Here is a 25479-nt window from a genome sequence, read left to right as displayed (position 1 = left end):
GGCCGATGACCAGGCCTGGCACGAGTGCAAGGGAGCCCCACCCCACCCTGAGGAATGACGCTGTAGTGGGAGCTTCCTGTCTTTGGCGGGGTAAAAATACCACCAGATTTTATGACTCTTTTTTTCTACTTGCACCATCCTTTTTGCCGTTAAAACGTTGCCATCGTCCGCCATCAGGGCTACTTTTTCCTTCTACGGAGGATAGAAACATTCAATTTGATCATCAGGTTGCGATTGACTTGAGTAGACTCGTCAACACCGCGACACCCATTCGAGCTTGGGCACCCATACCCCGCCTCGACAATTCATCGAACACGCGATACAATACAGACACCCCCAACATGGCTGACACTCCTGTTCCCGAGGCCAACAAGCCTGTCGAACAGCCTGCCGCTGCCGTCCCTGCTGCTGCCGCCGGTGATGAGGAGGCCGGCGAGGCTGGTCCCTCGAAGAAGGCCTTGAAAAAGGCTGAAGCTAAGGCTAAGAAGGAGGCCGAAAAGGCGCGCCGCGCTGCCGAGCACTTGGCCAACCAGGCGGCTGCCAAGGCTGCCGCCGGAAACACCGAAGACCTGGCCAAGGATAGCTACGGCCCTGCGCTGCCGACGACCAAGGTCGAGAGCCCTCGCGTCAATCTCAAGAACGTCGACGAGTCGCTTCTGGGCAAGACGATCAAGCTGCGGGCATGGATCCAGAACTCGCGCATGCAGGGCGCCAAGATGGCGTTCGTCGAGCTGCGCGAAGAGCGCGACTGGGCGATCCAGGGCGTCGTCGCGGCGTCCCCCGAGGGCACGCCGGTCAGCAAGCAGATGGTCAAGTGGATCGGCGCGCTCAACCTCGAGAGCTTCGTCCTCGTCGAAGGCAAGATTGAGAAGCCGCTCGAGCCCGTCAAGAGCGTGCGCGTCTCCAACTACGAGCTGCACATTACAAAGTGCTACGTGGTCGCCAAGGGTCCCGAGGTCCTCGGCATGGGCCTCGCCGTCTCCAACCGCCCCGTCGCCAACTTTGACGACGAAGACCCCGCCGCCGCCGCGGCAGCCGATACCGCCGTCGAGGAGGCCACCAAGGCTGTCGAGGCGGCTTCGCTCGAGCCTGGCGCGGTGCTGCCCGGCGCCTCGATGGCGACCCATCTCAACAACCCGGCCATGCACAAGCGTTCGCCCGTGCAGCAGGCCATTTCCGATGTGCGCATGACGACCCGCAAGCTGTTTGCCGAGTACCTCGACTCGAAGGGCTTCAACATGTTTGAGCCGCCGTGCCTGATTGGCGCCGCCTCGGAGGGCGGCTCCAACGTCTTTGGCCTGCCGTACTTTGACAAGCAGGCGTTCCTGGCGCAGTCGCCCCAGTTCTACAAGCAGATTGAGATTGCCGGTGGCCGCAAGCGCGTCTACTGTATTGGTCCCGTGTTCCGTGCCGAAAACTCCAACACTCCCCGCCACATGACCGAGGTGCGTTTCCATGGCACACCAAGAGGTGCTGCAACTTTGCTGACTTTTTAGTTTACCGGTCTTGATTTGGAAATGGAAATCGAGGAAGACTACGTCGAGGTCCGCGACATGCTCGAGGCCACGCTCCTGTTTATTTTCCGCGGTCTCAACGAGCGCTGCGCCGAGCAGATTGCCCTGATCCGCAGCGTCTACCCCTCGGAGGAGTTCCTGCTCCCCGCGCCCGGCAAGGAGGTGCGCCTCACCTTTGCTGAGGGCCAAGCGCTGCTCCGCGCCGAAGGCCCCGAGGAGTACCGCAACGTGTCCGACGACGAGGACATGTCGACGCCGCAGGAAAAGGCGCTGGGTGCGCTGATTCGTGAAAAGTACAACACTGACTTTTACATCCTCGACAAGTTCCCCGAGGAGGCTCGTCCGTTTTACGCGCTCGAGGACCCGGCCAACCCCAAGGTCACCAACGCCTACGACTTCTTCATGCGCGGCCAGGAGATTCTCTCTGGTGGGCAGCGTATTCACGACCCTGAGACGCTGGTGGCGCGCATCAAGAAGAAGGGCGTCGACCCGGAGAGTCCCGGCATCAAGGAGTACGTGGATGTGTTCCGCAGCGCTGGTGTGCCGCCTCACGGAGGCGGCGGTATCGGTCTCGACCGCGTGGTGGCGTGGTATCTGAACCTGCCCAGCGTGCATTTGTGCAGCTACTACCCTCGCACGCCTAAGCGTCTGACGCCATAAACGGATTGAAAGTGGAGAGCAAGGTGGTTTTGGCAGTAGAACTAGGTCATGGTAAAAGAAAATATTGACTTGCTGACGCTGATGCCCCAATGTGCTTGTAATTCAGGTTTTGGAGCGGCGTCAGGAACCAGTTTCGATGGGGCTGGGCTCTTATAAGAATGATCTACTCGATTCCAACACAGATGTATTATGAAAAGTAGATTGTAGCTTGAAATACCCAAACATGGTGGACGACGCCTTTGCGCCAAGCTTCCGGCAGCATACCATACGTGAATGTGGCTCGATAATTCCCCATTGGAAAGTGCATGATGCCATACCAAGTCATGGCAAAACATGCGATACTATTTAACAGTATATATACTACCATCGATTCCATCTTGACTATTCTCTAGTGTTCAGCAGTACCTGTGTTGGCCAAGCAGATCAAGTTAAATCTACGCAGCACTAACCTATGTAAGAGGAACCCTTGGCCGTGGCACGGGCGACTCATGGGACTAACGCGAGCCATATCAGGTGCAAATCCGTCTCTATTTATATATATATATAAGCATTTGGCAACATGAAGACTTGTCTATTCTTGAGCATCATCTCCCTGGCTCTCCCCGTGCTGGGTGCAACGTCGTCGACAGTCAGCATCCCCGCAGGCGCTGTCTCGCCCAGGTCCCAGGTCCCAGGCGGCCTGGACTCGGGACTGATGGACGCTCGCAAATGATATTTAATGGCAACGCTGATCAAGGTGTAAAACACGTTTTTTTTTCCAAAAAAAAAAAAAAAAAAAAAAAAGTCATTCAGAATTAGAAAGAAGCACGATTTCTTTGTTTGTATGCTCAATTTTCTAGCGATCGGAGCAGGCCGACCCCAGGTCCCTCTATACACACATGCATGCATGTAGTAATACACACACTGTCGGATTACGGATATGCTCAGCCCAGCGATCGGCACATGAACCCGATTTGCAACGATTGTCAAACCCTTATAAATGCCCTGCTCTGTAACCACCATTTCTCAGCACCCCCAGAAACAGGGCAGCAGACGCCTGGTCCCTCCCCCATCGGCACTACGGCGCAACGGCTCGGCGACCCCGCCACCGAAGCCCAGCTGCCGCCCGCCCCTCCTTTCAGGCTTTAATATATCCCATCCATTCATTCCCCTTGCCTTTCCGCCCGCACGATTTCTGTCCCCGACTATTTAGTCAGCGGGATATCATGAGCTTGCGATCCCCCGTCGATTTCAACAAAACGCCTCTCTATCCCGTACTTTTCATCCGACCAGCGAACACCAGCAGAACCTAGCCTGCGATTGCACACAACACGCCTTGCGACGACGAAGTCACGCCCTCCCCCCCCCCCCTCCAGCGATGGACTTTTCTTCTCAGTACCAGTACGGCGGCGCTGGCGGCCAGACGACCTACGGCTTCCTGGGGCCGATGCAGCCTCTGACGCCGTCGCACTCTGCGTCGGCCGGCTCGGACGACTTTGGGCAGACATCGCCTCCTGTGCGTCCCCCTCTCGCCATTCTTCTCCGCCAACGCATTCGAAACTAATAACTGGCGCAATCTTACAGGAAGCAGCGTTCGACGCCGCCCTCGGCGGCGGTCAGTTTGCCGACTTTGACTACAGCACCGGCCTCACGCCCGGGCCGCTCAACGGCAGCACCAACGGCGCGTCCTTTCCCGGCCCGCCCACGCCGCCCGTCGCCTTTGCCCAGCAGCAGCAGCAGCAGAACATGCTCGGCGGCGGGCAGGGCGAGCACGGCAGCCCGGACGACGGACAGGGCGGCAGGGGAAACTCGGAAGACGAGGACCTGACGCCTGCGCAGTCGCGCCGCAAGGCCCAGAACCGAGCCGCGTGAGTCCTTTTTTTCCCCTTCTTCTCCTCCTTAGCAGTGGATGTACTAACCGTGGCGATTGAAAAAAAAAACAGGCAACGCGCGTTCCGCGAGCGCAAGGAAAAGCACGTCAAGGATCTCGAGACCAAGCTCGCCAGCATGGAGGCCGCGCAGCAGCAGTCCTCGGTCGAGAACGAGCGTCTCCGTCGTGACCTCCAGAAAATATCGACCGAAAACGAAATCCTCCGCGCCACGAGCACCTCCCAGACTGCCCACCACCGCCCCTCGGCCTCGCCGCCCGCCGTCACCACCGGCCCGACCGAGTACCGCCCGACGGATTTCTACTCCAACGTGCTGCAGGACCACGCCAACAAGCTGCCCTCGCACCGCATCGTCGTCGGCGACGACGGCGCGCGGCTGCTCGCCGCCGGCGCGACGTGGGACTACATTGTCGGCCACGAGCTGTTCAAGCGCGGGCTGGTCGACGTGGGCGCCGTGAGCGAGCGGCTCAAGGACAAAGCGAGGTGCGACGGCCAGGGGCCCGTGTTTCCGGAAAAGGACATCCTGGAGGCGATTGAGCAGAGCGTGGCGAGCGGCTCAGATGACTTGCTGTGACCGGCGGCGGGTGGGCGTCGATTTTCTGATCGAGAGGGAGGGTGAATGTGTGCATTGGGCCCTCTTTGCAAACGCGGCAAGGGAGCGAAAAGATGGCGAATGGATGGCGTACTCGGTAATTGTTTTTGGATTTGGATTTGGATTTGGATTTGGACTTTACATGAGCAAAACAGTTTGCTGCTTGGCCTTGTCATTTACGATTTTTATTATTGTCTGGGGACCACTCTCGTAACGATCAACGAATACACAACACTTTCTCTCACACAACACACAGAAACGTACATACGGGCATGCACATGTATGCATGTACAAACGTGCAGATTGACGGAGCCGACAAGGATAAAATATAGAGAATGATTATAAAGAGTCAACTCAAAATGCCACGATGGATGGATTTTCTTGCGATAAATTATACATATAAAAAAGAGTAAAACGCCACATGTCCTATCAACGCCGATACTTCCCCCTTCATCCTCCTTCTTCGCCTTCTTTTTAAAGTCTCTTTCCGTGCCAGCCATCCCGAAAGCAATAAAACCCCCAAACTATGCTAATTTCAGCCCAAAACGGCATTACAAAAAGGCCAACAAGCCCTTTGAAAGAATGAAAAAATGACAACAATGCGATGTGCACAGCACAGCGTGTATCGTTGTAAGCCTTTGCCATCTCCTCCTCTGTTATCCCCCTACGAATTACGGGATACATTCCCCTTCATAATCTGTGTCAGCGACACAAGTCGTGATGCGCTCATGAAAGACACTTCTGCCTTTTCGTATTGCCCTGCGAGTCGCATCTGTGGTATTTAGTGCGTTTTTGTCGTCTTGGACCACGCAGGCTCGGGAGCCTTGGCGGCCTCGTCCTCGACGTGGTGGTACTTGATGGTCAGACACCAAATGTCGAGATAATCGCAAATGCTGACAATGACGTCAACGACGAAGCTGCCATAGACACCAAACGCCGTGCCGAGCATGAAAAACACATAGGCAACCTGGTAGGGGCCGTCGCCAAGGGCGCTGGGCCAGCCGAGACCAATGCGCTCCGCGAGGATGGGGCCCATGGAGTCGGCGACGCCAATCATGAGCAGGGCGCCGAGAACGTTGATGTAGGGAAAGTCCTGCTTGAGGAGATGGGCGGTAATCATGCGGCCGACCGAGTAGGCGTTGACGAGGCCGACGAAGATGGCAAAGGGCACCAGGTGGTTGCGCAGGATGACGGGCTGCAGCTTGAGGTACGAGATGACAAGGAACCAGACAGAGAAGAAGGGGCCGAGGCCGATGAGGGCGCCGCGCGAGGTCTCGCCGCGGGCGCGACGGGCGCGGATGACGTTGAGCGACGACTCGACCGTGTTGAAGATGAGGACGACGGCGCCCTGGACCAGGTACCACTCAGTAAAAGACAGGTTGTAGATGGCCATGGGGATGCCCATGTTGTCGGGGAGGCCAAAGGCGCGCAGCATGCTCTGCTGCCAGACATGGGCGCCGCCGAGGAAGCCGGTGAGCGCGTAGACGAGGACGAGGATGAGGACGCCTTCGACGGGACCGTTGACGATACCGAGGGTGAGCGTCTTGGTGTGGTACTCGTCCCAGGTCTGGACGTAAAAGGTGAGAAGAGCTGCAAGATGGTTAGCATGTGACTGGCTATCAAGACACGGCATGAGCGGCGCATACAGGCAAAGAGGACGGCGACCGTCTTCCAGCCCTGACCCATGTTCTGGGAGGCAGCAAAGATGAGGACTTCAAGAGAGGTGTTGAGGGCGTCGACGCCGTGGTCAAAGAGTTCACCGAGAGGACCAGACTGCTTGGTGCGACGGCTATACATCTATTAGCTTTCTCTTCTTTTTTTCCTCGCTTCGCTCGACGTTGGCCGTAAAAGCCAGCGCATGTTTGCAGACACGTGGATCTTTGCAATACGCGCCGAGCGAAGCGAGAACAGAAAAACGCCGAGCGCAGCGAGAACAGAAAAACAAAGAAAAAACTTACGCTTGGGCGCCGTCGACGGCATCAAAGGTTTGGTAGAGGAAAAGGCCAATAGCCCAGCTAAAGTACACCCACGACGGGCAGTCCTGGTCCAGCGTTGGGTTGTACCAGAGCAGCGTCAGGACGTTGATGACGACAAACGCGAAGCCCGTCAGGGTAATCATGTTGGGCGCCATCGTCATCGGGAACAGGTGGATGACGAAGTTTGTGTAAAACGGCTTCAGGATGTACTTGGAGACGAGCGAGCGGTCGACCGACGAGTACTTGTACTCGCGCAGCGCGGGCAGCTCGCTGTGGCGGATGTAAACCATGGTGTCGGTATTTGCTTTCCTTCCGGCCTGTTTTTTTAACTGGCGATGTTGTAGATATCGTGGGAGTGCACTCCGTGATGGAGTCGGGGGAGGTGTTTTTTTTTTTTTTGTTGGGGCGGAACACGGAAGCCGAATGGAGCGCAGCGAAAACAGGGGTGTTAGTCGAAGCTTCCGACGATTCCGTCGTCAAGAAAGCAAGAAGAACAAAGGCTGGATTTGAAAAAGAATCACAGTATTAAAAGAGTAAAGTGAGGCGTTGACGAAGAAAAAGAGAAAGAGGGCCGGACCGTTTGGTAGGTAACCGAGGGTGGTGTCGCGGGCGCGCCGATGATGTCGAGAGAGAAAAAACAGGGTTGCGGCGCTGCCCAACTTTCGGGTCAGGAGTCTGCAGGTACTCGTTCGTTAAGTAGGGGAGAGACCCACGTATGGCCAGATATGACGAAACGTTCAAAGCACACACACACAGACACACACACACGCTCTTTGTTCGCTCGTATCAAGAACTTGACAAGTCCAGCAAAGGGTTGAAAGATGATGGAGAGAAGTGAAAATTAACAAGAGTGACAATGTCCAGGAATATTTCTGTAAAATCCCCCCCCATTTGCTTTTGCCCCCTTTCGTAGCCCACCTTCTCCGTTCGGGAACTGCGCACGAGACCACACGCGCCCATCCTCATCAGCCCAGGGAGCGGAGCCCTTTCATCAGCAGCTACCCCTTTCCACGCCAACGCCAGGGGTGGTGTCTGTCTGTCTGTCCCCCTAGTCATTTAAATTGATTGTCACACAGGCAGGCATACATACTATTCAATACCTCGAATTCTTTACGTGCTCAATATTGTCTCCGATACTCCGTCCCAGCCGTACAGATTACAATGAATACCCAGTTAGAACAGGCCGCTGCAGTTGCTCCGTCCTTCCGTTGTCTTTCCCCTCCACATGCCTGAGCAGTGAGCACAATCCCCTCCCCCCCCCCCTTCGGAAATCAGCATTATGCACGTGTACCCAGACAACCAGACATCCAAATTCCTCGCGTCGCGCTCCCTACTGTTGCATGTACCTCACAGTGCTGTGGCTTTTGCCAGCGCATCCTGCCGTGTCGCGTGCCTCGCGCGCCCTCCCACCCATCGCGACGTCACCACCACATGCCATGGCATGCAAGCACTCTCTCTTCTGCCCTTTATTACATCACGCTATCCGTACAGACTTTCTCCCAGAGTACCTCATAGTTAGCTCTACCCGAACCTTGCAGACCAGCAAACAAGCCTCTGCTAGGCCGCGCTAGCTCGGCGCGGCGCCGCCTCTGGCCTTTGCAGATTTCCCCCTTGACCCCTTGCTCTCCACACCCTCCTCCCCCGCAAGCCACAACCTTATCCCTCTTCGTCTGGTCTTTACCTGTAAATCTCTCTTGGTGCTTCCAATGTAAATCACAGTAGCGGGCATTATTGGACATTGGTACAATTATGTTCTATTAAGCTACAACTACCATCCGAGTCAAACACAACTTCACCACCCCCTTACTGCCCACAACGCTTTTTGAGTAGCTCACCAAGACTGCGCTCCAGATTGGCCATGGCCATGTCCAGAAGAGGCCTTGCGTGCTCGGCCACATCCATTTCGTTTACTTCGGCAATCTTGAGCTCTCCGTGTCTGTTACCCCCGCTGCGTCCCGGACGTCCATCGCCAATCACTCCCAACGTCTCCCTTGCATTGTCCACGTCTCGCACCGATTCGCCGCAGAGCGTCTCGCAGCCATAATACCACAATCTGTCCATCTTTTCCATGTAAGCTGCAAGACCGGCCTCGTACTCGGGGTCCCTGCGAGAGCGCACACCACCACACGCCGCATGCATGCTCCATTCAGGCCTCGCTAGTGCTGCGTCGACAGCTGCAACTACATTCACGCCGTCGCGTGTGTCGTTGCTATTGTCGGGAGATCCTACAATACCATAGCTCACGTTTGGTGAGCTTTCCTGCAGCGTCTGGCTGCCTTGGAATAGCTGCGTGTAGCAGGCTGCTTCCGACTCGTGTAGGGACAGGGAGCCCTCGAGCTTGCCACGAGCATCGTCAATGCCAGCGTGCTGAAGAACCCGGGCCGTAACTGCATACGCAGCATCCTCCTCCGCCTGGTTAGCAGCCTTTGCTTCTGTACTCAACGCTCTAAAGGTAGACTTGAACGTCGACGCGCGATACTGACGCTGTCCAGGTGGTCCAGCCGTCAAAGGTCTCGGAGCACCAAGGGCTAGATGCGCAAACCAGGCAGCATGTTGCTCAGATCCATCACTGTTGGGCGGGGGGGTCGGCCCCTCACGCTGACCCCTTCCCGTAATGCTCTGCAGCTCAGCCTTGGCCATCAGCTGTGAGGCCACGGAGTCTGAGTTGGACAGTCTTGGCTTGGCCCAGGACCTATCATACAAGAAATCCGGGCTTGGTCTGGGATCCCAAGGCTGAAGTGGCATGTCGTGTGCACCAGCAGTATTCTGGAGGTTGAGTCTCGGCTTGACCGGGCGCAGGAGGGCTTTCTGAGCCTTCTTCTGGTTGGGGTTCGGATACGAGGCGAGATTATGAAGTGACTTGACAGTCATGTTCATCATGATGTTGTCCATTCCTTCGTCATCCTCTTCCTCTTCGTCGTCTTCATCATGCTCTCGGTCACTGGCAATGCAGCTCATCGTCTCGGCAGACTCGGGGGCAGGGCTGGCCAAAGTGCCACTCCATCGGGAAGGCATGTCATCAAAGTAGCCGCTCTTGCTGATGGGGTTGGCCGCCCGGTCGTAGTTTTGCTGTAGCGGCGTATACTGCGCCGCAGGATACGGAGAAATGCGGCCGTTGCTTTTGGCCTGCAGGGACGCGAGAAGAGAGCGCGGCAGTAAGGCGAGGTCGGAGTAGGCACCGCCAGATGTCCACTTGAGCGAACGGCCTCGTCTGGTAGGGGGCTGCAGAGGCTGGGATGAGCTTGGGTTGTAGATGGTACCGGCCGTCGTGTAGGTAGGCTGGGCGGCCGTGCTCGACAAGCCGCTAGCGGTGGAAGGAGAGACGCTGTCTGTTGGTGATGGCTTCTCCATCTTGTGGCTTCTCGGGTGTGGTTTGTGTTTTTCAAGCCTGTGGATATGTCTTGCTCCTCGATTATATGACTTGGCGAAATTGTCGAACAAATAGACAATAAAAGGAGAAAAAAGAGATCTGGGCAAGTTCGAATTAGAGAAGCCAAAGCTGAGGATGCCAAAACAGTAACGCTCGTCTCCAACACACAATCTCCAACAAAGATCAAGAAAAGATGGATAGAGAAATTTTGATCCAAGGCATGCCAAAGAATCAGTACAAGCCAATGGTAGAATGCATCATGATTCCTTGGGACCAAAGATTACCATGATCACAACAGAAGAATGCGTAGAGGGGGGAGCGAGTTGGGCGGATGATCTCTGGACAGGCCCAACCGAGCGCACCTTCCTCGGGCTTCTGCAGCCCCTCTCCTAACTTCTCAAAATGGAAAACAGAGCGAGAAAGAGCAGCATATAAATATTGCGTACCTGATGAATCCAAAAAGGTATAAAAATTGAACAATCAAATCTCAAATGTACACAAGGAGAGGATGAGGATAAACGAGTGGCATCTGCCCATGTCCAAAAAAGAATTTTGACTCCAAGGGGAGAAGATAAGTAATATGGAAAGTCCCTGGCGGGTAGATGATGCAAAGAGAAAATGAGTGAATAGGATGTCTTCGTCAAGTGTTTATCTCATCGCAGAGATCGTGCGCAGTGCTGGCCATAGGGAGTGAATGGACTGGCGATCTGATGCAGGAAGATGTCTTGTCAAATTCCTCTCGCTGAATAAAAAGTCTCCAAATGATATTGCAACCGAGAAAAAAAATTCAAGGCTGCAAACAAGCGCCGCCACCTGCGGCCATCGGCGCCCAAGTATACATCCCACGTCACCAGTGCAAACGGGCTTTCAGACAGGCCACCTCTCCACACTTGGACTTCCCTCCGAGGACACGCAGGGCTTATTGAAAAGATATTACTTTGTTGAATTATATAAAATACCACATGAATATCCTATCTTGACAGAAAACGCTACCGCCCTTCTTTTAATCCAGCGCTTGCACTATGAATCCATATCTTTGCTCCTCCCTGTCGTGTATCTCGCACTACGCTCTTGGCGGCGTCTGCCCATTGCTTCTGTTCGTCAACCATCCCTTCTCCTCTCGTCAAAACAAAGGCAAAAGCTTTCACGGCCTTTCTCTGACCGAATTGAAGCCAACAAGGGACTTGGGAAAAAATATAAAAAGAGTAATACAGAAATGAGCCGCAAAGAAAAGAAAAACTATATATAAAAGTGCTCATTTCTTCATCAAGCGACTTGGTGTCAGAAAAGCGACTCGTCAGAACAAAAGCATATATCCTAATCCAAGACGCGTTGAAAAATCTAAATGAAAAAAGTGTAAAGTGGTAAAGTGTGAAATCGATAGATTTCCCTACATGGGTGCGTTGGGGTACGCGCTCCCAGGAACAAGACCGGACGGATTGCCGTGCTTGGGCTTGCCGGAGCGGCCGCCGGACAGCTGAAAGTCGGGATTGTCCAGAATCATATCTTGACGCTGCTGCAGGGCGCGACGCGGGCCGTTGCCCGGCATGGGGTGCTGCTGCGGGTTCCAGCGCGGGTTGATGCCACGCTGCGAGACCGACGTAAAATTGGATCGCTCCGATCCCGCGGGGCTGCGCGATCCATCCATATGGTGCACGTCGTCGTACATGGGCTCGGGAGGCGAGGCAACGAGGGCAGGATGCGGACCCGAGGTCTCGTATCGCGGCTCGACGTCTTCATAATAGACACCCGGGGCACTAGGACCGCCAGCCAGAGGGCTCGTCGGTCCGCGGTAGTCGACAGGTGGCGAGCGGCGATCGGCACCGTAGCCGGGTGACTGGCCCCGAGGGGATCGCCTGCCAGAGCCGTGGTTCCAAGCGGCGCGCGGAGGAACGTACTCGTCGGTGCTGTACTTGCTTCCATCACTTACGTAGCCAGGGCGAGGCTGTCCGGTGGGGTGGCCTTGCTGCATGTGAACCATGCCAGTAGCATCGGTTTCGTGGGCAGGGATAGCGTCGACGGCCGGTGCGCCGTAGCCGTGATGGCTGGTCTCATTGCTAGCCATCTCGACAGGTTGGCCAAAGCTGCCGGTGGTTGAGCCTTCGGTGGGCAGTGGCGGCGGTGATTCAGCGCGCGGTAGGTCTGCTTCGGTGTTTGCATAGCCGGGGTTGCTTTGCGATCCCCAGTTGTTGTAGTCTCCTTGGCCGTTGGCCGGCTGGTTGTTGTAGGCGTCGTATGTTTCGGGGGCTGAAGGTCGTCTGTCGTAGCCTTGGCGGCCACCACGGGTCATTGCAGCTCCAGCCATTGCACCTCCCGCCATCGCAGCGCCAGCCATCGCAGGGCCGCCGTATCCGTCTCGAGGCTGGCCGTAGGGACCGCCTCTGCCGCGAGGACCCATACCGCCGCGACCATAGCCTCCTCTCCCGCGCATCGGAGCGCCATAATTACCGTAGCCACCACGACCGCCACGCGGGGGACCGCCTCCGCGATAGCCAGGCATGCCTCCTCTGGGGCGGCCGTTGGGCGGGAACCCTTGGCCGTTGGGGCCATATCCCTGGCCCTGAGACCCGTAAGGGTCCCCTTGGCCAGGCTGGTTTGCGTATCTGTCGCGTGAGGCGGACCGTGAGGGTCCAACGTTGGCGAGGTCGCTCGTGTTTGTTGGTGGGGAGCGGTCCGCGGTGCGAACCTGTGTAAGCGGGATGCGCTCGTCACTAACTTGGTCATCCTTTTGGCGGCTGCTCTCGTACGAGGCAAACGCAGGCAGGCCGTCGGCATCCGTATTTGCGCCGGACATGGTTGTGGGCGGGGCGGGCACGCTGGAAAAAGTGCTGCCCATGGGCTTCATGGTGGCCTCGCGGTTGTAGTAATTTTCGCCGCTCATCTCGGCATTCTCGGCAATCTGTCGCCTGCGGGCCTTTCTACCGACCATGGAGGAACGCATGGAGAATGTCACGATGGCGCTGATGAGGATAATGACGGCGGCAGCGAGGACCAGGTAGGTGCCAAAGGCCATGTGCGGCAGGAAGAGGACAATGTCGATGACGAAGGCGACAATGGTGATGAGAAACGCGAGAACAGTCAAAATAAAGAGAGCGAGAAGGTATCTGGCGGAGTGGGCGGCGCTGTGTGCGTGAGAAGCCCCAGCCATGATCAACATGATGAGAGTGATGCCAGCCGCGACTGGGTGTAGAATGAGAACGTTGGAGAGAGTTTTGCGAACAGAGTCGGGCAGGCTAAATTTACTTGAGCCATCGGCGGTCACTATGAATGATTGTCAGCAAAGGGGATTCCCGAGGAGCTCGTTGCGCAAAGTTGCTCACCATCGTAACCCAGCCCGACGCTGCTGCACTTGCCGCCGGTGCATCTGCCAAAGACGCCATAAATGGTGTCGTCTGCTTTGCCGAGATAAATGCTCTTCGTGACGGGCGCCGATATAACGGCTATGATGAGCAGGGCCAAAGCCACAGCCAACAATATCGTCAGCGGCGTCGCGGGTCTCAGCATATTTGTCGAGCGTGGGCTAGCTGCGCTGAGAGAGACGGGACGCAACTAGCGTTGAGAGAAAAGCGAGGGAGAGTCGGCGATGTTATTATCGGCGCATTGGTAGAAGCAAGTTTTGTCGTCGCGCGTAGAATAGAGAGAAGTGGCAGTAAATTGATAAAGACTGAGAGGGTATGACGATGGCGACACGAAGAGGCGCAAAGGAAGCGCTCGTCTGGTTCGCCGGATGTTCTAGATTTGCGCAGCTGCGTGTCCCAGACACGGACGGTATGCTGGTGGTTTGGCGGAGCAACAGAACGGGTGGCGGCTGTGGCCTAGCAGCGGCAGCGAGAGTAGAAGCAACGGCGAGCAACGGTTTCTTCGAGGAAGCGAGGACCAAAAAAAAAACCCCAAAAAAAAAAAGAACCGTGACGCTGATCGCAATCGCAAGTTAGCTTGCGCAGACTGGAGAGGAAGAGGCGATCAAACACTCGCTGGCAGTGCGAATGATGCAAGATGCAGGTGAGGCGGGCGCCATTCGAGAATTAGAGGGCGCCTGGACGAGGGCGATGGGGGGGGCAGTTTGGGATGTGGGATGCGATGGGCAGAGGGGAGGGTTGAGCGTGGCAGAGGTACCCACGAGGTACCTAAAACCTGTTGGACCAGCGCAGAGAGCTTGCATTCAATGGCTCCCCAGCCGTTCAGCACCCAGTCGGCGGCGGCCAGCAGAGTGGGCTCAGCGCCATGTTTAGTGGTTTTGGTGGGCTCGAGGGCTGGTGGCCATTCGCGCAGGTGGAGGGCGGCGGGGGAGGAGGCAATCAATTCAATTCAGGCACTGGTAACTAGGAGAAGTGGCCAGCCAGGATAACCGCAATTCTTTAGGTGGCACGGGTGGGCACTTGCCGTGAGAGTGCATGGAACGCTGCCGTGCCACGCGTGCAATGCGCAGTTGAGAGAGTGTGCTGGTGTTTGAGCAGGGACAGGCCCTCGCAACAGAGCAGCGTCTTTTCGTCGCAGTACCTAGTCAGTACTTATTGGGACATGGTTCCGCTTTGCAGATTCAATCACACACAATTCAGCCCAGGACGCAGAATTGCAATGAAATTGCATGCAGCCAACTATGTGCAAAAGTGCCTTGTCAGCCCGTACATGCATCTTCTTTCCGTTGGGCGCAGAATCCCATGCATACTGGTAAAGTGTGGCTGTCTGCACGGCTGCGCCAATACGCGCCACGGCCCACGGCGGACAACCAGCTCCATGCTGTCCGTCCAGGAGGATTCAATCAAAGGCTACCTACAGGGGGCGAGGGGCAGGCCAACTGGCACCAATGTTGGCGGCATCCCTCTGTATTGACGCTACTTGCTTGCTAGATTGCTCTGCTAGCACCGCGAATAGTCTAGCCCTTGATCAGCACGTCTGTAGGTTACTTGGTAGCGGCTCGCAATCGCAACATTGCCAGGTTTATTCTGCATCAGCTAATTTGGGCATCCGCGTCCCAGCTCCACGCCGTTGGCCTCGTCCCCATTATTGGCGCAGCTCGGCCGCCCCCTGTCCAGACTCGATGCCTCGTCCCATGGTTGACGTCAACCAAGAGCGAGGATGCGACACTGTTGCCGTCCACCTTTTTGTTACTATCCCGTCGTTGTACCTGTTAGCAAGCTCGCATCATCGAAAACCATTTTATCAAAGCCACAGCGTACTCTAACTCAGCCGCTACCCGCTACGAGGGGGGCCTCGTTCATGCACCTAGCCGGCGCATTACAGCTGCTGCGGCACGGGCAAACTGGCCTCCTATTTTTATTTCACCCACCCTGCTGGCTGGCTGGATTGCTTGCATTACTACTTCTACCAGTAACCTTCCATATTTAGATGGTCTTACAAAAGCCCTGTGGCGCCCACGCTCTGCTGCCATTCGCTCCCACCCAAGCCCTGCCCATGGTGGACTGTAGTGGACGCCACCAACAGGCACGCAAGTCGACAGCCTGTTTTGCCTGCTCGCTACCGACTACCAGTACGGACGAGGCCTGGATCATCTCTCTCTCTCGGACCATTTCTGATCCCGTCATTGATTCGTCGAGCCACGGCACGTAGCAAAAACTCAAAGCTCCTCCATGGTAGATCCCCGCAAACTCAAAACACTGCATTTCGAGAAACAATCACAATGACATGGAGAAAATGAGCATTTACAGGAACCGATCATCCCAATTGATACTTTCGAGGTACCAGTACTGAGCGGCCATGGCTTGCAGTTCATTTTGATCGTCGCCAGTCTCTCTGCCAAGGGCGCCCCCAACAAGGCCCCCTGTAATACCACCAATAATAATGACACAGTACATGTTTTGCCCACATCGTCAAGGGCAAAAGAGTCAAGATGCAGGCTGCGCCTTAATTTCAATAGATAACAAGGGCTCCTTTTGGTGGAATATTTCATCTGACTTGTCCATCTTGCGTCGCTTGCAAGGAGCCGCTCGCACGCAATGCGAATCCCGCTCTCAGGGTTTACAGAGGTGAAACATGACAGATAAGCAGCAGTCTGGCCCAGATGATCGTGGGTCCCTGCATCTATGCCGCTCGAAGATTTCTAATACCATTGCTTCATCTTTTCAAGCAGAGCATTTCTTTTTCCTCCAATGTAGCTTACGGCGCGTCTTCGTGCCGCCATTATCGTTCGTCTCGTTTGCCTTGGTAGCGTCGAATCAATGCTGTCCTGCGAACAAGTCTCAATGCTGGATAACTCTCAAGAATCACGCTCACTCACGAGGCTTCGATATCGAAAGAAGAAGAAAATGCGCGTCAAGGGCAGGTTGGATACGCCGATATGAGCACACGGAAACGTCACGGCTATGCTACATGTCTCATGTCGGCCACGCGTGCCGGCGCGGGCGAGCGCTGTCGTGTCCTCGGGCTCCATTTTCAGGCCCGTTCCCACCAGTTCCCGCAGGTACCCTAGAGCTATACCAGTAGTTGATTTAATGCTTTGTCGATGCCCGCCAGTTACTTTCAAGACGAAATATGTCTAAATACTTGCCTGGCACAGAATTCATTGATCATTTGAACATTTCAAAGATACTACAAAGAGGCAGAGAATCACCCTTTTTTATTCTATATAAATCAACTTTAACTATCCAACTATAACATTTGAAACAAAACGCCTTTTGATGTAAATCGCCAATATGCTCCTTGTAAATGTGCAACTACGCAACTCCTGCAAATGCCGACGGGCGGAGCTAGTTGGCGGAACTCTCATACTGCGCTCGGAAGAGCGAGCCCTCCGTGGCAAGAAGTTCTCGCGGAGCACCAATCTCGGCAATCTCACCCTTGTCAAGGAACACGATGCGGTCAAAGTCGAGAATGGTGTCTAGCTTGTGCGCAATAGCAATCACAGTCTGTCCTTCAAACTCGTCGTGGATGATGCGGTGCATCATATCATCGGTATCAGCATCAACGCTGCAAGCAGTTAGTACTCAAAAGTAACTATGGGTGGCTTGGGGGGGGGGGGGGGCTGCTTGACGTACCTGCTAGAAAACTCATCCAGAACCAGGATGCGGCCACTGCGGACCATGGCACGCCCCAGGCAAAAGAGCTGTCGCTGTCCGTGAGAGAGCAGGTCCGAGTCCATGTCCTCATCGAGACCGCCGTGCTCCTCAAAAATGTCCCACAGCTGCACGGTAGTCAAAACCTCAACGAGGCGCTCGTCGGTCGCCGTGCCGAGCGGGTCAATGTTATCTCGCACACTGCCGTAGAGGAAGAAGGGCTGCTGAGGGACAGTGTTGAGTCGCATGCGCAGTTCGTCCCTGGGTGCCTTGGCAATGTCAACGCCATCGATCACGATCGAGCCAGTGTCGAGGTCCAGCATGCGGAACAGGGAAGACACGCAAGAAGACTTGCCGCTGTGATTTTGTTAGAAAAGAAACATGTTATTACTGAATTGGATGAAGCTTACCTGCCGGTGCGGCCACAGATGGCGACTCTCTCACCGTTCTTGATGGTTAGGCTGATGTTCTGAAGAACAGGCCCTAGGCTCGCCTCGTACGAAGCAGAAACGTTGGTGAATGTGATGGAACCGCTCTGTGGCCAATCGCTGGGAAGATCCTGCGTCTCGCCCACGGCATCCTCTCGTTCGGTGCCGAGCACAAATGATCGAACACGGCTGACAGCTCCGATGGCAGTCTCCAGATGAGTCCACTCCGTGACGACCAGCTGCAGAGTCTGACTGAACGAGACAATGTTGAACAGCGCGACACCGAGGAAACCAGTAGAGCCGCTGCGGATGTTGGTTGCAAGACCAACAAGAAGAATGGCGACCGCAGCGACCACAAGGTTCAGGACCAGAGTCAGCCACCGCTGGATGCACCACATGAGGTAGTATGGCTTTTGCGACGAGTTGAGAATGTCGATGCTGCGCTGCATGTAATGACGGGACCAGTTGTAGGCACGAATGCTAGCAAGACCTTCGATGCTTTCCACAAAGAGGGAAAACAGCGGTGCCTTGGATTCAATGTCCAGCAGTCGAAGCTGACGGGACGTGCGGAGGTAGTAAAGCTGGATGATGTACAGAGCGCCAATGCAGAGCGGAATGGCCGCACCTACATAGCTTGAACCGATAAATACCAGAACGGCAGAGAAGAGAGCCGATAAGATCGCAATGACCGTCTTGTCCAGCGCACTGGGAAGCTCGGCATCAATGAGGTTGAGATCTTGACTGAAACGGTTGAGGATCGTGCCGGTGTCTTTGGAGGTGATGAATCTTGTTGTGGCGTTCATTGTTGTGACCAACAGACGGTTGTGGAACTCCACCATCATTTTGGGGACAATTTTCAGCTGGAAGACCGAGTCAGATGCAACACTTCCGACGAAAGCGGTAGATGCAATGGCAGCGTAGACACCAAGCCAATATCCGACGTTTTCATTGGGATGCTTCTCGTTGGCGTTGGCCCACCACTGTAGCCAAAGAGCTGCAAGAGTATTAGTCTGGAGGCAAGAAAATTTTGCGTGTAGCGTTGGTGACTTACCTGGGAATCGGAGACCAAAGACAAACGCGGCATAGAGAATGACATAGAGCACCATGTACCACCAACCAGCAACACTGATAAAGTAGGCGTAGATGGCGGCGTCGCCAACACGGCGGTCACCGTCGACATCCTCCACTTCAGCGGCGGCCATGTATTCGAGAATCTCGTCTGGGAGTTCAAGATCCAGACCGGGCTCACGTTCAGCCGATTCATCGTCACCCGAACGCTCCAGGTCGAGCTTGACATCAGACAGCTCATCCGGTGTGCACTGTTGAGTAATGTTGCCGTGTCTGTCGAGCACGATGACAGTGTCTGAGTAGCGGAGGGGGCGAACTAGTTCGTATTAGCACAATGTAGTCATGGCACAGCTGCAGCACTTACTCGAGCTGGTGGCTAGAACGACCGTGGCATTCCACTTTCGGAGCAGGCCGTCGCGGCCGAACACGGAGTCAAGTATGCCTGACTCGGTAATGCGGTCGACTCCTGCCAGTACGTCATCGAGAATAATGACATCCTCGCCCGAAAACAGTGCTCGCGCAAGAGACTGTATAATGTTAGCTACGCTTTCTTCTAATGTGGATCTTTTTGTACTTACAATCCGCATTTGCTGGCCACCACTGAGATGAGAGCCACGCGTGCCAACTTCGGTGCGGTCACCATTGGGCAGAATTTCAAAATCAGCCGAGAGAGAGCATGCCTGTACAACACTGTTGTATCGAGACTCGTCCCAAGTAGACAAGCCGACGATGTTGTCGCGGATTGTGCCTCGAAAGATCCAAGAGGACTGGGGACAGTATGCGGAGCTGGGGAATTTTTTGTTCACAGAGCCCCCTACCTCGGGTATTTCGCCAAGCAAAAGTCTGAGAAACGTGGACTTGCCACAGCCAACGGGTCCGAGAATCATGGTGGTCTTGGATTTCACAATGTCAAAATTGAGAGCTTTGAGCACTGGCTCCTTTTCAGAAGAGTATCCGGCCGTGGCATTGCGTGCGGTGTAGATAGCGTCAGGGCTTGTCAAATCTGCCTTCTCCAAAACGGCAGGTGGCGCACTCTCCTCAACACTTGCGTGTTTTTCTTGAGATGAAGTAGTGCTAGAGCTGTCCTTCTCATTGTTGCTCGAGACCCTTGATACTTCTTCCGGATCAGTGCTGGAGTCACCTTGCTCATCGGCGACGAGGTACTCCTGAATGCGCTCAAAGCAATTCAAGATTGTCTGCGCATGCTCAAGCGCGTCGGGAATGTTGATTGTGGGTTGGTCGGAGAGCTCGTACAAAGTGAGGGCGGGGAAGATGATCTGTTCCGTGAGAGTCTCTGTGTGTCTGGACCTGGCCAGCAGAATGTAGACACCGAATCCCCAAACAGGTGCGAAAGTAGACGACAAATAGACTGAAGGCTGTTAGAGAAGATCCTCCTATATTTTTTCATTCTTGTACTCACAGAAAGCATTCAAGAAGATGTTCCAAAGACGGTATCGAAGAGAAGACCGAATTTCCTCCTGACGAAGGCGGGTAATCATGGCGGAAATGGCGCCACTCACACCGGTCATTCTGATGCCTTTCAAAGCACCAAGAGCACCGGAAGTTGCTTCCATTCGAGTTTCGATAGCTTCGAGCCAAGGGACTTGGGCGTCACCAGCGATGGTTGCAACTCGCAAGCTTCCGACGAGACATACTATCCAAAGTCAGTATCATGAATCTGTCGGTATGAGGAATGCAGAGCTTGACGTACCAACAACAAAGGCGGTGGAAGCACCCATCGCCACTCCGAGGAGTCTATACAAAAGCCAAAGGGCAATGCCAAGCTCGATTGGACCAGCGTACAGCTCGTGCACGTCCTCCATGCTCAGTCCAATGCGGTCAATATCTGCACTCATCAAAGTCATTGCCTCGGCATCAGAAGCAGCGTGGGAGCTGACTCGAAGCGTTTTGTCGAAAATAACAGAGATCAGGCTGCCTCGGAAGAGAGTGATGGCGCGATACACCTTGAGCTCGTAGACTGCATATGCGATCTGCATGCGAATGTTAGTTTTCATCGCGCAAGGTTTACTGGCGCATAACATACAGCAATCCCAATATAGGCGAGAGCGTAGGCGGCAATCAGGCCGTAAGCTGTATTCTTGTCGGATTCTGACGGGGGCGCGGCGGTATAGTCGAGGACTCTTTGGACAAGGAAGGGCTGGGAAAGGGTAAACGCCGAATAGGCTAGTCGGGCTGGCATAGCCGCCAGTATCTGCCATTTATAATGCACGATGAAGGTCCAGAGCAATGCGTGCTTTTTTGTTTGGTCCGCTTCCGAAGCCTGTTAGCATTCTCCATTTCATTCAGCGGGAGCCAGGTCACCAACCTTTATTCCACCGATCCAGGAGCGATGATGGCTCTGACGCCTTGAGGAGATCGTTGTCTATCGGGGTCAGAGTGTCGACGGTCAGAGACGCGCGGAAACCTTTCATCATAAGGCTATTCAGCCAAATAAACAGTGCTCTCGCGTATGTGCTGCTCGTAGCTTCGGGTGCGGAGTCCTGCCATTTGGGGCGAAGCAAACGGCGCTTTTCGTACAGTTCGAGAGCGAAAATCACGACCTTGACACAGAAGCCAGCAAGAAAGACTGCAGCCAGGTCATCAGCCGATTGCAGGTAAAATAGCGTCCGGACGCGCGCGAGATCGAGCAGAGTAGACAGGCCCAGGTACAGCGTCAGTAGAGTCGACGGCCGTACTGACCGCGTGTGCTCCAGATATGATAGGTATAGGAAGAAGAGGGACGTGACCAGAGTGACCGAGAGCGCCGCGAGCGTGGACATGGTTTTAGGAGCATGCGGTTGCGCCCACAGAGCCAGAAGAACAATCTGCAAAACAATATACACCCCGTACGAGAGCTTGGGTCATCCATTAGCAGGCGTTCGAGCTTTTCAACGGTGCGCGACCGCAACCATACCATCTTGACAGGCAAAAGCCATGACTTGTTGACTTTGGCGAGCGCATCCCGCAACTGGAGAGCGCGACCAACGGACAAAAGGACTACGGACAGACATTAGCGAGCTGGGCGCAGATTGACATTGATCAGAAACTTGCAGGTCAGGCTTAGCGGCAGGATCGTGAGGATCGTCTCCTCAAAAACCAAGGTAAAGTCGAAGCCACCAAGGCATACCGAAGAGACGGAGGGCCCAAAGGCCCTCTCGACATCGATTGTGCAGTTGTGATTTGAAGGCATCGCGAAGCGTGCTGTTTGCAACAACCCAAGACGCGCGCAGTTCACATGCGCAGCTGGAATCGTCTATCCAAAGCCGAAAGTTTTTGATCCGTAAGGGTCTAATATCGGCTAGTCTTCGACCAAGGGACACCAGATCAAAGGATGGGCCAAGAGGCTGCAGCTAAAGCATGTGCTTTGAGCACAACGGCATGATTTTGTTTGCTAAAGTTACGTCTCGATGCAGGCCGGCCGACCCAACGAAGGGGAGATGAGCGAAGTGGCGCGCGACGCCCGCTCGCAGTAACTAAACGCACCGCCTCAGAGCTGCTACGCTGGAATAGGCCAAAGGCGATTTGCGCTGGAGCCGGCGGCTTACAGTGGGTTGACGCTTGACAGCAGAAGCTAGCCATGTACCTATCTACACACCCCCCTTCTTAGCGTGTATTGAGACAGCTGCACACGCCTCTATTGACAATTTCTTTCTTAATTTTGTCATGCAGTACTTTTATTTCTTATTTTCGGCCTTCTTTTGGGGGCGCAGATGACGACTGCGCCGATCTAGACCGCTGGCGATGACGCCGCCATGAATCTAATCGGGACTGGGCGTAAACGCCACCAACGAAGCGCTTACCCAGCAAAAAGCTACCGAACTTGTTAGGGCTGATATAGGCCGACAGAAAAACGCAGCAAGATTTTTGATACCTACCTTGACTGTCCTAGCGAAATGACACGATCACTTCTTACACTCGCAACCGGGGCCACGTACATATGTGCTTTGCTTGCGTTTCACTTTACAAATGTCTCGGTTGGACGCAATCCACCCTTGCCGCTGTATTACCCACACGGCGACTTCTTATTGTGGATGGACCGGCGGGTTTATTTTCACGTTTCTCATCTAATCCCCGCCTGTCACCTTGTTACTTTGTTCGTCTGTAATTAGTCGTTGGGGGCACAGGCAAGACCGGGCAGGGATAGCGTTAGGCCGGCAGTCGAATCAGACTAATACTGCGCATCCGTGCCACCTTTGGAGGCCCCCAACAAGTCTCGCATCATCTCAGACCCAGTTGTCAAGCCCAAAGCCAAGACGCCTGAAGCTTTTTCGGATCTACCCTAATTTGTCCCGCCAGCGCCGTGCTATCCGCCCCGCGCCCTGAGTGTCGTGGCGCCGGCTGGTACCCTACTACAGGCTAACAGGCTCTCGCAACGAACCAGACCAGACAACTCGCCCACTCGCGAGCGAGCGTGCCCTTGCTTAGGTCCATCTCATCTGCTAGCTACTGCATGCTGACGGGACTCGCGCATCCGTGACAGCCGCAGCGTTGCCATTCCTGGTATTTGTCACAAAAATCCTTTGCGTATGCACGTTCTATGCACATGCAGAGCACGCAAAAAGCTTCTAGAGTAGCACAACAATGTTCCAGAGCGAACGGGATGAGCAAAGCTAATACGCTTGGAAACACGCCGGAGCCTTTAATCCTCGTCCGAAAATTCAATCCCGTTGCTGCTGCTTTCTGCGATCCATGATTCCACTCCAAGTGCCGGCCACCAGTTCTGGTCTCTTTCCACGACCCAATATACTCTTTCGCTTATTCGCATATGTAATCCCTCACTGTGGCGTAATGATGAAATCGTCATGACGAAACGTCTACTTAGAATTGACTCAACTGCCGGGTCTGGGTACTTCTCCACGGACCTTAAACCAACCATTAGCTGCCATCAGACTTTGGGTAACCACAAGGCACACAAGGCGTGCAAGACATGCTGATGCAACGTGCCAGGGCTCGTAAACGAACCTATTGCTGCTCAGCCTGCTCACAAAGACGCCAAGACATGCTGAGAACCCTGGCGGCTTCGCAATTGCGTTACATACCCTGGCCCAGATCGTTTAGTTTCCAGGGTCGAATGTAAGAACTTTGGAAAAGTTTTCAACAGTCAGTAAGATCCATTTCTCATTGTTATTCCTATTTTTATTTTTATTTTTTCTTGACCGCCAGATAGTTCCATTAAAAACTTTTTGCGACTTCCGCAGCATTCGTCAAAATTAAACGAAAACAGTAAGACAACCTATGCTCTAAACATGTATCCAAACTCGTCATCTATGTATTCTTCCTTGTACTGATCGGCGGCCGTACTGTCGCCCTCGAGGCCCCGCCCTTATGCTTTTTGTAATCTCCGGAAGAGAACATCGCATCGGAGTCCCCGCGGGAGCGCATTTTCCGTTCCTAGCTGGCTCATCGAGGTCGCGTTTGTGCCCGACTGCTCATTCTCGTGTATGTCGAAATTAAGTACTAAACACGCCAGCAAAAGTTTAATCTCAGCCACGGCAAACGCCTTGCCCAAACATATGCGTGCGCCGTATCCGAACGGGATGTAGTGGCTTTCCATGGCGCGAAGCTCATCCTCGTCCGCTCGCAGCCAACGACCTGGGTCGTAGAAATGCGGGTTCTGGAAGACGGAAGGGTTATGCTGGATCGCTATTGTGGAAGTTGAAATAATTGTCTAAAGGAGTGGTTAAAAAGGCGGGGTGAAAAATGAATTGCGCCAGACTTACCCCAGCTGGAATCATAACCTCGTCGTACAGGTGGGTTTCGGGGACGATTCTCTCCGCTCGGCCGCTGGAGAGAGGCTTCGTTCGGAGTGATTCGCGGAGACAAGCTTCTAGAATTGGCGCGTTCTTGATGGCGTCAAAAGAAGGCATCCCGTCTTCCTCCATAGGCAGGTTCTGCAGCTCGTTGCGGACCTCGCGTTGCCAGCTGCGGTGAACAGCCAGAAGCCAGATTGCATACGTCAGCGACAAAGAAACCGTCGTCTGCGCCGCGTGAATATTGTCCAGACACTCCGCAGCAAGGAAAGTCTTGCGGGGCACCTCGCTATCCTTCTTGTCTTTGAGCAGGCGTCCAACAAGTGAAAGGCCCGTAGCTGTGCTGATATTCTGTATTGTAGAGTCCAATCTCTCCATATTCCACTCGAAGAGCTTTTCTTCGGCGTGCAGGAACTGAGGGTTCTGGAGGTGGGTGATGGCAAACTTCATGAACTTGTGGGCGAGGGGGAAAGTGTACAGCAGATTGTTCCAGACCTCACATTCTGCCCAGTCTTCCAGAATAGTTTGCTTCTCCTTCACTGACTCCAATGATTGAGAAGTGTGGTTCGGGCCATAGACCAGGGAGGTGATGTTGTCAAAAGCGTACGAGTTGGTGAGCTTGAAGATGTCGGCGCCGACTGTGGACTCTGCATGTGCGCTGTTGTTCAGCTCATCCTTGAAGAGATGGACGCGTTGACGCAGAGGTCCCATGACGGAATCGCTATAGACGGTGGTGGGTTGGTAGAATGAAAAGGTCGACTTGCGCATGGCGCGGTGGTCCACGCATCCAAGGGCTGTGAAGATGGTGCGCTCACCGTACATGGTGAAGTTGTCGAAGAAGGAGCTCTTGGGGTGCTGCGTGCCTGCACGGTAGATTATCTTGGTCGAAGCGGCACTGGAAACCGAAACCTCGCCGGGGGCGATGAGGACGACCGGGCCATATTTCTCATGCCACTTGTAAATCTGTTGGTTGCGTCGTAGAAAGATGTCATGAAGGTCTACCCAGAGTCGGGTGACTTTGCAAATCCTAGGGCCCGGGACATGAGAATAGGGTGATAGAAATAGTGCATAGATAACTCGACCGATAAGAAGGCAAGCCACAAAAACGATTGCGATACTCAGAGAGTAATAGTTGTAGCGGTGATTGGCTTCCATGTTTGCTGGCTTCGAGATAAGAAGAGAGCGACGGCAGGTGCATAAACAAAACAAGTTGCCAGTATGATAAGACTTTAAAGTTTTA

The 25479-nt window shown here is 54.4% G+C and overlaps 9 protein-coding genes across 9 annotated transcripts; 3 read left to right on the top strand and 6 right to left on the bottom strand.

Moving 5' to 3' along the window:
- Positions 1 to 341: 341 nt before the first annotated feature.
- LMH87_002397 (uncharacterized protein) lies at positions 342 to 2174 on the top strand (the record flags this gene model as incomplete). Its single annotated transcript, XM_056193844.1, has 2 exons — positions 342 to 1445; positions 1497 to 2174. 2 exons carry the CDS (start codon positions 342 to 344, stop codon positions 2172 to 2174), a joined length of 1782 nt encoding a protein of 593 aa, XP_056050840.1.
- Positions 2175 to 3531: 1357 nt separating this feature from the next.
- Positions 3532 to 4616, top strand: LMH87_002396 (uncharacterized protein; the record flags this gene model as incomplete). Its single annotated transcript, XM_056193843.1, has 3 exons — positions 3532 to 3669; positions 3738 to 4021; positions 4097 to 4616. The coding sequence occupies 3 exons, from the start codon at positions 3532 to 3534 to the stop codon at positions 4614 to 4616; spliced, it is 942 nt and encodes a 313-aa protein (XP_056050839.1).
- A 799-nt stretch (positions 4617 to 5415) lies between these two features.
- On the bottom strand, positions 5416 to 6900 carry LMH87_002395 (uncharacterized protein; the record flags this gene model as incomplete). Its single annotated transcript, XM_056193842.1, has 3 exons — positions 5416 to 6224; positions 6281 to 6423; positions 6593 to 6900. 3 exons carry the CDS (start codon positions 6898 to 6900, stop codon positions 5416 to 5418), a joined length of 1260 nt encoding a protein of 419 aa, XP_056050838.1.
- A 1513-nt stretch (positions 6901 to 8413) lies between these two features.
- Positions 8414 to 9961, bottom strand: LMH87_002394 (uncharacterized protein; the record flags this gene model as incomplete). Its single annotated transcript, XM_056193841.1, has 1 exon — positions 8414 to 9961. One exon carries the CDS (start codon positions 9959 to 9961, stop codon positions 8414 to 8416), a length of 1548 nt encoding a protein of 515 aa, XP_056050837.1.
- A 1409-nt stretch (positions 9962 to 11370) lies between these two features.
- Positions 11371 to 13484, bottom strand: LMH87_002393 (uncharacterized protein; the record flags this gene model as incomplete). Its single annotated transcript, XM_056193840.1, has 2 exons — positions 11371 to 13241; positions 13301 to 13484. 2 exons carry the CDS (start codon positions 13482 to 13484, stop codon positions 11371 to 11373), a joined length of 2055 nt encoding a protein of 684 aa, XP_056050836.1.
- A 1303-nt stretch (positions 13485 to 14787) lies between these two features.
- Positions 14788 to 15165, top strand: LMH87_002392 (uncharacterized protein; the record flags this gene model as incomplete). The annotated part of the gene is made up of 2 exons (XM_056193838.1): positions 14788 to 14878; positions 14960 to 15165. The coding sequence occupies 2 exons, from the start codon at positions 14788 to 14790 to the stop codon at positions 15163 to 15165; spliced, it is 297 nt and encodes a 98-aa protein (XP_056050835.1).
- Positions 15166 to 16041: 876 nt separating this feature from the next.
- On the bottom strand, positions 16042 to 16371 carry LMH87_002391 (uncharacterized protein; the record flags this gene model as incomplete). The annotated part of the gene is made up of 2 exons (XM_056193837.1): positions 16042 to 16167; positions 16219 to 16371. The coding sequence occupies 2 exons, from the start codon at positions 16369 to 16371 to the stop codon at positions 16042 to 16044; spliced, it is 279 nt and encodes a 92-aa protein (XP_056050834.1).
- Positions 16372 to 16687: 316 nt separating this feature from the next.
- LMH87_002390 (uncharacterized protein) lies at positions 16688 to 21679 on the bottom strand (the record flags this gene model as incomplete). The annotated part of the gene is made up of 12 exons (XM_056193836.1): positions 16688 to 16907; positions 16976 to 17350; positions 17404 to 18415; positions 18473 to 18805; positions 18854 to 19016; positions 19068 to 19858; positions 19910 to 20143; positions 20201 to 20480; positions 20534 to 20760; positions 20816 to 21344; positions 21404 to 21486; positions 21541 to 21679. 12 exons carry the CDS (start codon positions 21677 to 21679, stop codon positions 16688 to 16690), a joined length of 4386 nt encoding a protein of 1461 aa, XP_056050833.1.
- A 2133-nt stretch (positions 21680 to 23812) lies between these two features.
- On the bottom strand, positions 23813 to 25394 carry LMH87_002389 (uncharacterized protein; the record flags this gene model as incomplete). Its single annotated transcript, XM_056193835.1, has 2 exons — positions 23813 to 24157; positions 24210 to 25394. The coding sequence occupies 2 exons, from the start codon at positions 25392 to 25394 to the stop codon at positions 23813 to 23815; spliced, it is 1530 nt and encodes a 509-aa protein (XP_056050832.1).
- Positions 25395 to 25479: the final 85 nt, after the last annotated feature.

The sequence above is a fragment of the Akanthomyces muscarius genome, chromosome 3, assembly GCF_028009165.1.
Source record: "Akanthomyces muscarius strain Ve6 chromosome 3, whole genome shotgun sequence".
Lineage (NCBI taxonomy): Eukaryota > Fungi > Ascomycota > Sordariomycetes > Hypocreales > Cordycipitaceae > Akanthomyces > Akanthomyces muscarius.
The sequence above is the reverse complement of the archived record's forward strand: the minus strand, read 5'-3'. Positions and strand labels throughout refer to the sequence as shown.